The sequence below is a fragment of the Camelus bactrianus genome, chromosome 16 (genome assembly GCF_048773025.1).
Source record: "Camelus bactrianus isolate YW-2024 breed Bactrian camel chromosome 16, ASM4877302v1, whole genome shotgun sequence".
In the NCBI taxonomy this organism is placed as follows: Eukaryota; Metazoa; Chordata; class Mammalia; order Artiodactyla; family Camelidae; genus Camelus; species Camelus bactrianus.
Genome location: NC_133554.1, coordinates 31,534,940 through 31,544,824, shown reverse-complemented (window position 1 = coordinate 31,544,824; position 9,885 = coordinate 31,534,940). Strand labels below are relative to the sequence as shown.

The window sequence follows — 9,885 nt, the reverse complement described above, 5'->3', positions numbered from 1 at the left end:
GGTCCATGTGATGCAGTGTTTCTGCTTGTCCTATCCCCTGGAGTGGTCAGGCTCCTGCCATGCAGTCATGTGAGGGGTCCAGCCTGTGGTCTCTGGGACTCTACTCTACATTGCTCATGGATCTGGGGCCCATCTTTTAGTCTGAAGGTGCCCCTTCATTGTTCCTGGGCCTGTTGGGTAATGGAGGGGGACGAGGATGTCCATCCCTGTGACTTTGTTTTGCTTCACCACCATGTCCCCTTAGAGTTAATGATTGGTGGGAGCCCTGGGGACACCTGATCTTGATTCCCCCCAAATTGGGCCGCCTGATAGGTCCTGAGTTTCCTAGAGCCCTGGCTGCTCAGCCAATAAGAGGCCGAGGGCTTTCCCCCACCCTTTTGTGGGTATATTTTTGTGTATAAACCCTGCAGCCCCAGGTGGATGCAGTGGGTCCAGCCCAACCCAGTGCTGAGCTCTCTGCGTGTGACGCAGCTGGTCCTGCTCCCTTTCCAAGATGCTGTTTTGGCACAACCAACCAGAGCACCTGTGGCCCAGCCCTGGGGAACTGTACCTGGGGCCACCAAGCAGCTTGCTCAGGTAAGGGTCAGATCCCCTTCCCCCAGTCCCCGAGAAAGCCCCTCGTCTGAGTTGTGATGGACATGGTAGGCTCATCTGTTTCAAGCCAAGGGTTATGGGCTTCCTGCTCCTGGGTTCCTTTAAGGGGTGATCAAATGTACCTGGGGTTTAGTGGGTCCTGGGACATCTCAAAACACCCCGACCATCCACCCACTCAGGACACTTGGGTCAGGCAATTACTGGGTGTCAGGCAAGACCTGAAGTTGCAAAACAGGTAATTGATGGCAGATATTTGCAAGTGTCTACTAGTACCTGGGATTTGCACCTTTTGAGGGAGAGCTCCTGGAGGCCAGAGGAGCTGGACGTGGACCCACCTCTTAGGCCCCTGGGGTGCCTGCAGTGGCAAACTGTGGACTCCCTGGTGGAGGGAGGCTCTGGCAGAAAGAGTCAAAGCCTCTCAGGGGATGGGGTGGACAGGGCAGAAAGCCAGCAGTGCCCTCCTTTCCCTTGCAGGGAGCCCTTGCCCTTGCCCTACCTGAAGCAGGAAGAGCTGCCCAGCATCCCCAGCGCAGAACCGCCCTGCCCTGCGTTCCAGTATGTGCTCTGTGCAGCCACCTCGCCGGCTGTGAAGCAGCAGGAGGAGACCTTAACCTATTTGAACCAGGGTATGCTGGACCTGGGGAAAAGAAGGGGCTAGTGGGGCAGCAAGTTCTGGAGGCTGGGCCCAGGGTGGGCTAGGGGTGACAAGCACTACCTCTGCTTCTCAGAATGGGGCTCCACACATCCCTTTAATCTCTCCCAGGCCAGTCCTATGAGGTACGAATGCTCTGCAACCCCAAGCTGGGCGATGCCACCCGGCTGCTAAAGGTAGGTGCATCCCCTCCCAGAACCAGCAAAGGCTGGGCATGATTGTCCATCTGGGCAGGAAGCCAGGGTCATCACTGTGGTGTCACTGTCAAGTAGAATCCTCTCAAGTGCACCTTTTAATTTGATCTTCACAACAGCTCAGTGGTGGGCAGGAATTGTTGAGGAAACAGGCACAGAGGAGTTGAGTATTTTCTCAAGAACACAGAGCCAGTAAGTAGCAGAACCAGAAATACATGTACATAGCATTATTCACATGCATGATTCCTTCTCTCTCTCTCTCTCTCTCTCAAAAAAAGTGTTTAGCTCTCATTCTTGGCCAGAAACTGTTCTATGAGCTAGAGATTCAGGGGCAAAGAGACAGATGTGGTTTCCTTCCGAGGGGGCTTGCATTTTACTGAGTGAGACAAACATGTAATTATACAAATTATATGCAATTACAAATTGATTTACAAATCACAAACTGGTAAGTACTGCGAAGAGAACCAGGTAGAGTGACTAGAATGGGAAGGGATTAACTCCTCCATTTTACAGATGATGAAACTGAGGCTGTTTCTCTGGGTTAATTCCTCAGTTTCAAGCTTGTGAGTGGCAGGTGGGCATCTGGACACAGATCCAGTGATTCTAAGTCTTTATACCCCTGGGGGTGGGAAGAAAGGTGGGGGACAGGGTGGAATGGTTGGCCCTGGGGCAGGTGTGGGACCTGGTTCCCAAATGTCCAGGTGCCCTCTGACCTGTGAGCCGCGCCCTCCTGCGCCCGCAGAGTGTGGTGCGTGTGGTGTTCCACGACCGGCGCCTGCAGTACACGGAGCAGCAGCAGCTGGATGGGTGGAGGTGGAGCCGGCCTGGGGACCGCATCCTGGACATAGGTGAACGGGGAGGGACTGGGGACCCATTAAGGCTACTTTCTGTCTAAGAAGCCCTTGTGGATGGGGAGGGCTGAGACTCGCTCCCTGCCTGCCACCCTGTGCCTGCAGATGTGCCACTGTCTGTAGGGGTGATGGAACCCCAAGCGCTGCCCTCACAACTCAACACGGTGGAGTTTTACTGGGACCCGACCAAGAGGACCTCCCTCTTCCTGCAGGTGAGCTTGAAGCTGGGACAGGGAGGAGGCTGGAGGTCAGATGGGGGTGGCAGCATTCTGGTGTACTAGAAAAGTAAGGTGAGTTTGGGTAGGGGTGAGGGGACAATAAGAATGAATTACTTCCAGAAAGCACCTTGAGGAAAAAAGATGGATAAATGTTTATCAAATCTCACCACAGGGAAGGACTTGTTAAACATTAAAGTAATGGCAGAAACTTTAAAACGGAGGACAGAATTTAGCTTCATAAAAAGTAACAGTCTGCAATACATAGGCAAAATGAAAAGGAGAATCAAATGGGAAAAATAGTTGCCACATTTGACATATAATGTGATATTCAAAATATATAAAAAGTTCTCATATATCAGTAAGAAAAAATAGATGAACACTCAGGACAAAAATGGGCAAAGGATAGAAGCAATTTATAAAGAAGGATATAAATTGCCAATAAATGTAGACAGTTCAAACTAATAAAATGCTAATAATGCTAATTAAAATTACATATTTTTTTTTTAACTGGCAAAGACTTTTCAAAAGCCACTATTGGTAAGGTTTGGAGAAAGAGACACCCTCATATCCTGAGAACACAAATTGGTGCACCCATTCTGTGGGTACGTGGCACTTCGGCAAATCTTACTAAATGTAATGTTCATACTCATTTACCCAGTAGTTCCACTTCAAGAAATCTATCCTATAGCTGTGTCTAATAAGTACACAAGGATATATTTACCAGCTATTCAAGCATCATTTCAAGCTATTCAGCATCATTTTTCATATTAAAAGATTTTTTAAAAATCCAAATGTCCATCAGAAGAGGACTGACTTTGAAATAAGTTTTAGTGCGGGTTTACAATGGAAATTGGGTAGCCATTAAAATGATGTCTCTGAGAAATATTTCATGACCAGAGAAACTGCTTTCCTATATGGCAGAATACAAACCTGTATTTAACATTTGATTTCTATTTTGTACAAATAAAAGTGTGTGTATACACAAAATTTTTTCTTCTTGCCCAGAGAAAAGGTAGAAACAATACTTGAATGTTAACAGTACTATCTCTGAGAGGTGGAGTGATGGGAGATGCCTTTATTCTTCTTTATACTTGTTCAATGTTCTCCATATGTTCTATGTTGAAAATATTTCCTTCTTAAAATCAAACAATATTGTCAAAAGTCTCCTGTAAGTCCCTTTTTTGAGCGCCCACCATGGTCTAAGCAACAGGACTAGGAGCTGAACAGATGTGGCACCATTTCAGTTTCACCACTTCCTAGCACAGACCTTGCCAGGTCACATAATCTCTGTGAGCCTTGGTTTCTCTCCCTTGAAGTTTGGACCTTTAGCTGTTCCTCTTATGATTGTGGTGGTGGGGTGGGGTATAGTGGGCGTGCCAGTCAGCAAGGCTTCTTGGAACAGACTGCTAGATATTAGCAAATGAAATACAGGACACTCAATTAAATTTGAATTTTAGATAAAGAATTTTTTAGTGTATGTTCCATGTGATATTTGGGACATACTTAGACTAAAAAATTATTTGTTGCTTATCAGAAATTTAGGTTTAACTGGGCATCCTGCATTTTAACTGGCAACCCTATCCTAGAACGGGCTGTATTGGCTCAGATGTGAACAGGGAGAGCTTTCCCAGCAGAGGGCGCTAGGGAAAGCCATGAAGGTGTATTGGGGGCCATGATTAGGCGGGCTGGGTGGGTCAGTGGGCTCACTGATGGGATAGAGAGAACAGCCGTGCAGAAAGGCTTGACTTGGCTCTTTAAGGTGCTTGAACTTTGCTTCTCATCCCGTAACCTTGGGGAGCACTGGAGGATTTTGAATAAGGGAAAGAACCCAATAAAGTTACACTTTAAGAATAGACACTGGTTGAGGAATGGAAAGTTGCTGCGATTAGCGGCTGACAGGTGACGGGCAGGTAACTGGTTTCAGGTGAAATCCCTTGCACGTGGATGGGACCTGGAGTCATCCTACTTTTCCATCTCAGGTTCACTGCATCAGCACTGAGTTCACTCCTCGGAAAAAAGGTGGAGAGAAAGGTGTCCCCTTCCGCCTCCAGATCGACACTTTCAAGCCCAGTGACAAGGAACTTCCGCCTGAGCACCTGCATTCGGCTGGCTGCCTCATCAAGGTGTTTAAGGTACAGGCCGCACGAGGGGCCCGTTTTGCCCCCTCTCAGAGCTCTCACCCTGCCTTGCTGGCTGTGTGGATCTGGCTCTGCTTTGCTGTGGACCCTCAGCTTGCGGTCCCGTCTCTGGGACTATTTCCTTCTCTGTACACAGAGGGATGGATCTCTTTCCTAGAGCCCCTCCTGTAACGTAAAGAGGGGGCTTCGAAGGTTTCCTTGTCACTCTCCTGCAGCCTAAAGGAGCTGACCGGAAACTGAAAACTGACCGGGAGAAGATTGAGAAACAGCCCTTGCATGAGAGAGACAAGTATCAGACTGCCTGTGAGAGCACAGTCTTCATGGAGGTGTGTGTGTGCTGGGTGACAGGGTGGGTGACGGGGTGGGAGGCGGTGCACAGACGGGAAGGTCTGGAGAAGAGACCCTCATAGTACAAATGGGTAAATTGGTCCTCAGGAGCTGTGACTGCCCTAGGATCATCACAGGCCCCCACTCCCACCCCAACCCCATGATTCCACCTGTTTCCTGCAAGCACAAATTGCATAGTCTGTTGCTCAAGACTTCCAGGAGCTGACTCTTTCCAGGCCACCTCACTTCTGCTCCCTCTGCCTGGAGCATCTCCCTTCCTGCTGTAGCTCCTCCAGGAAGCCTCTCCCACTCCCCTTGCAGACCTGCTGGCTAGTTCACTTTCTTCTTTGTGTGGAAATTCGGTCTACTTGTCGGGGACCAAGTTTGGCCCAAGGAGGCCCCTTGTCAGCTCCTAATAGATGGAGGGAGGTGAACCAAGAGCCACCACTGCCCCCAGAATGTCTAGGCTAACCTTGCTGTTTGTTTGCCCACAGTGTACACCATGGCCAGAGCCCAGTTTGGGGCCCCACCCGCCTCTGAGCCCTCTTGCTTTGACCTCCCCACACTCCTGCAAGCTCCTGTCCCCGGAGAGGTAAGGCAGGATGTCAACCCTTTGGGGTGAGAGTGAAGAGGAGAGCTCCTCAGCCCAGGCACTGAGGGAGGGGCAGGACTGAGGGTGGAGCTGAGGCAGCTCCTGGGGTATCTGTGGGTGACAACGGGGAAGGGCTGGGGGCAGGAGGCTGGCTGCACTGCTCCACTGAGCCTGACTCTTCTGTTCCCCACAGGCTCTGCACCTCACCACCATTCACCGTGGACACCTCGAGGGGCAGCCCAGCTCGGGTGAGTCTGCAACCCCTAATGACTATTCCAGCCTTCTCAGCAGTTTCATCTCACTTTCCAGAATAGAGTGGCCCTGCCCCCTGGTGGAAAGATGTGGCATGGCCACAGAGCACAAAATGGCACTTCCCAGGGCAGGATGGGCCTCCCTGTCACTTGGGACCCCCAAGGGCAGGGGCTGTTTCCCCTCTGCCTTGTTCTTAGTCCGTGGGTCTACAGTGTTACTTGGACTGCTCTCTTTGTGCCTCAGGATCTGAACCCTGGAGCTTCCATTCTAGAGACGCAGCAATGGTTGCATCTGCACCGGTTCTCCAACTATTGCCGGATGCTGGCCAATTTCACTGGTGAGGCTGGGGTCTGGTAGGGACTGTAGGGGACTGAGGGCAGGACATTCAGGCAGGAAGCCTGTCTCTGTCCTGGTTTGTTGTGTGCCCTTCAACTTTTATTTAGAACTATGAGTTGGCAAGCACTATGCTTGCTAGGTTTTCAGAGAGGTTAAATAAATTGCCCAAGGACACATAGCTGGCAAGTGGCAGTGGTGGGATTTGAGTCCAAGTCTGACTCTGATGTTTGGCCATACTAGGGCTATTTGTAGATGTTGTACTGTATCCCTTGCCACCCTTGATCCCAGACCTCTTCATCTAATCTGGCCCTGTCTGACTCTGCAGGCACTGATCTGCTGAAGCTTACCCGCCAGGACCTTATCCAGATCTGTGGGGCTGCCGATGGGATCCGCCTTTTCAACACTCTTAGAGCCAGGTGCTGGGCACTGCCAACCAGGGTCCCCTTCCTACTGTAGTGGCACTTACCAATTCAGCTGGCAGTCGTGTTTCATAGAATATACAAGCTGAAGGCACCTGAAAGACCACTTAGCCCCACTTCCCTCTTCTTACAAAGGAAGAAAATTGGGCCCAAGGACAGTGACCTGCCTGAGGTCACAGAGCAAGCAAGGCTGGCAAGGGCTGGGCTTAGAAGTTAGGCTCCTGTGACTTCTTTCTGTAGCCATCCCATCTGTATCACTCAGTTTCTAGGAATAGAGATCGAATTTTCTTATCTTCTCTCCTCCCAGGGTCCAGCGTTCATTAAATGCCTCAGAAAATGCTGGGTGGCCTCTTCCCCTAGAAACCAGGGAGAGAAGGCAGGGTCTCTCCCTGAGGGACGGGAGCTAAAACTGGGACCCGTCAGTTCAAGTATGAATGTAGACTATTTTCCTGGCCCAGGCCCATCCGTCACCGGCTGACCTTGTATGTTGCTCGGGAGGTCTCTAGGCAAGAGAACGAGGTTCCTAAGAACCCTGACTCAGGTGAGGTTCTGGCCTCTCCAGAAGACAAGAAACTCAGGTGGGGCTGCATGAAACCTCTTCCAGCCTGGGGAAGGGCGATGCTCCACCATTCCTGGGACCCAGGATGCCCTTGGCATTCCCATCTACCATGACTATATTAGTCCTCTCCTTCCAGGATGTCTCCCTGGGCTTACTTTTCCACGTTCCACACTCCCACCCCAACTGATCTTGTCATTCGTTTTAGTACATGGGATGAGAATACTATTATCCTGCCATTGAACTTGGGTTTTCAATCATTCATATGGTGCCCCATCTCCTTGTTAAACTGGGGGTTCCCCTCAGCCTGAGGCCTCCCCAAATGTGAGGAATAGGACTTGAAAATGAAGTGGACTTATAAGCCTTTCTCTTTCTTTACTCCTTCTCTCCACACCCCCACCCTCCCCATGAGGCTGTCATCTTGCCCTCTCCTTCTGGTTCTGGTTCAGAGGGATCTGAACCCCACCAACCACTGACCCCTGCCCCTGTGCTGCCCACATCCCCAGGCTTTTATCAAGAGATCTCTCTGGATGAACTCAGTGCTGTAGAACTCATGGGAAAATTGGCTGAGTTCCTGGCCCTCCCAGCCAATCAGATCCACCGTCTCTTCCACCAGGGCCCTGGGGGCATCCTCATTCTCCTCAGCGACCAGGTAAAAGGCCCCACAAAGGCCTGGATCACTCTTCCACCTCAGGCCCAGTCTCCTCCTCCCTGCCCTAGCTTATTCTGTTTGGCTCAAAGAACAGAATTGTCTTAGTAATGCTTTATCCCTTGCAGGTCATTCAGAATCTTAAGGATGAATCATACTTTGTGGCTGTGGTGAAGAAAGGTAGGGGTTTTAGAGGGAGAGGTGTGTCTGGCAAGCCCTAGAAAGGATAAGTTTGTTTATATTGTCTCCTAAATGAGATTAAAAGATTCCATGAAGGTGTGTGTGTGTGTGGATGCTGTGTCCCAATCAAGGGGTAAGTATCTTCTGAATGCTAGCTTTGTGTCAGAGGGGACAGATTCATAAAAGACAGCTATTTACTGCTTAGGAAAAATGTAACTGAGTAAATGCATTCTCATGAGGGAAAAATACCCTAGTTTCTACATCAGGGAGTTTTATTAGCAGGAGAGGTAAGGACTCTGCTCTCCCCTCCCCACTATCGTAAGGGCAGGTGCTTGCTAGACATCACCTGGAGCAGAGCACTTCTGATCAGTTGGCTTGTGGCCTGGTTATTCAGATGCCTGCCCTCTATCCCTCCTCTTTGCTGCGGTACCCAGGGAGGCTTCCTAAAGAGGTAGATTCACGGTGGGGCGGAAGACCACTTGGATGTGGCAGATGCACTACAAACTGTTTGGAGGTTTGGGAGCAGCATGGTCATAGTCGTTGGGGTCCCACATCATCCCAATGGTGCCCCCCACTTTTTTTTTTAACTGCTTTCAGTGCAGAATCCAGATGGCTACTACCTGGTTCTGACCTAGGCCCAGGGATGCCCCACTGGCAAGAGAAGACTGGTGCCAGCCTGGTTCTCTGGGGTCCTTGCTCACTAGAAGCCCTGTTCAAATCTTCGGCTGCTTCACCAGGCTCCAGGTGAAATGCCAGATCGTGTATCCTACCCCTGGGAGGAGACAAGCAGCCCCTAGGCTCACATTTCTTTCTGCTCAGAAGCAACAGTTGTTGGAACCCTGGGGACACAAGGGTCTCACCTCCCAAACTGAGCTGAGCTGGCCAAGCCTGTGAGGCAAAAAACCCAGTAATGTGGATAAGGGGCTTTTGCCCCAAGCTCTGCTGCTGAAGCAGAATGTGTTAATTCATGTTTATTTAAAATTTTATTCACCCACTTTTAAATTAAACATTAATTTAAAAGGAGATGTAATCTGACTTTTTTTTTTGTTAGTTTTTGGCAAAAATTTAATCACTAAATCCTCCAAAAGATTATTCAACTATTACATTCTTCAGTTCTGGAGATTTGGGAGTTACTACAGCTATTCTTGAACAGTGAGGCTACAGGGCTTTATTTATATTCTAAATATAGTTGAATTAAAATTAATCTTTTAACTTTGTTTCTTTCCCTATATTAAGGTCATAATTTCCTATGCATATTTTTCAAAGTTTAAATTTTAATACTGTTTCATTTTTAGGCCTATAATCTACCTGAAACTGATTTTTTTGGTGTATCTTTTTTTTCCATGCAGAAATCCAATTTTATATTAAGTGCTTTTTTAAAAAGACAAGTGATACTGGGCTGTATTTTATTCTTATACATTTCACCCCCTTCTCTGAAAATTTTATTATGAAAAATTTCAAACATACTGAAAATAGAAGACCAAATCATTTGCACGGAGAGGAAAACGGGCCAAGGTGCCTTCATTGATAATTCACCTCACTTATCATTTACTGACCATGTCTGATGAGTCTTAAATCAGGTGGCCTCTGGCTAGGGAGGGTAGGAGGGAGGAATGCCCTAAACATTGGCAGAACTGGTGAACAGAACTAAAGAACAGGAGAACGGAAAGGCTGATTATAGAAGTTCAAAGACCCAGAACTTGCCTCCCTCAAAGCCCAGACTGCTTCAATACAGACAAGACAGCAGGCACCTGGAACGGACCATTGGGCCCCAGATGACCAGTCCAGACCAGGTCTTTACCTCATGCAGGATGAGTGGATTTCAAGTGGGGCCTATGATTCCACGGGGCTCCCCAATGGTGCTGCAGGGCAGGGAAGATATCCTGAGATTTTCTCCCTATTGTGTGGGGGAGGAGGGGATTATTTA

The 9,885-nt window shown here is 49.0% G+C and overlaps 1 protein-coding gene across 2 annotated transcripts; it reads left to right on the top strand.

Annotated features, from left to right (window-relative positions):
* On the top strand, positions 1-8,981 carry LOC105073270 (transcription factor CP2-like protein 1). Of its 2 annotated transcripts, XM_010960487.3 has the most exons (15): positions 19-576; positions 1,069-1,220; positions 1,358-1,422; positions 2,183-2,288; positions 2,397-2,503; positions 4,489-4,641; positions 4,863-4,973; positions 5,469-5,566; positions 5,760-5,814; positions 6,062-6,155; positions 6,480-6,570; positions 7,032-7,114; positions 7,636-7,781; positions 7,907-7,958; positions 8,556-8,981. In XM_010960487.3, exons 1-15 carry the CDS (start codon positions 494-496, stop codon positions 8,591-8,593), a joined length of 1,434 nt encoding a protein of 477 aa, XP_010958789.2. In that variant the 5' UTR covers positions 19-493; the 3' UTR covers positions 8,594-8,981. The 2 variants fall into 2 exon arrangements, with proteins under 2 accessions (XP_074199013.1, XP_010958789.2); XM_074342912.1 differs by having other exon boundaries at positions 1-576; positions 7,907-8,981.
* The last annotated feature ends 904 nt before the right edge of the window (positions 8,982-9,885 follow it).

Bases quoted from the DNA above. Each gene is read 5' to 3' on its own strand.
- LOC105073270 (XM_074342912.1), top strand. From the start codon at position 494: ATGCTGTTTTGGCACAACCAACCAGAGCACCTGTGGCCCAGCCCTGGG. The intron at 4,642-4,862 runs GTACAGGCCGCA...ACTCTCCTGCAG, and splicing joins GCCTCATCAAGGTGTTTAAG to CCTAAAGGAGCTGACCGGAA. The intron at 6,156-6,479 runs GTGAGGCTGGGG...CTGACTCTGCAG, and splicing joins GATGCTGGCCAATTTCACTG to GCACTGATCTGCTGAAGCTT.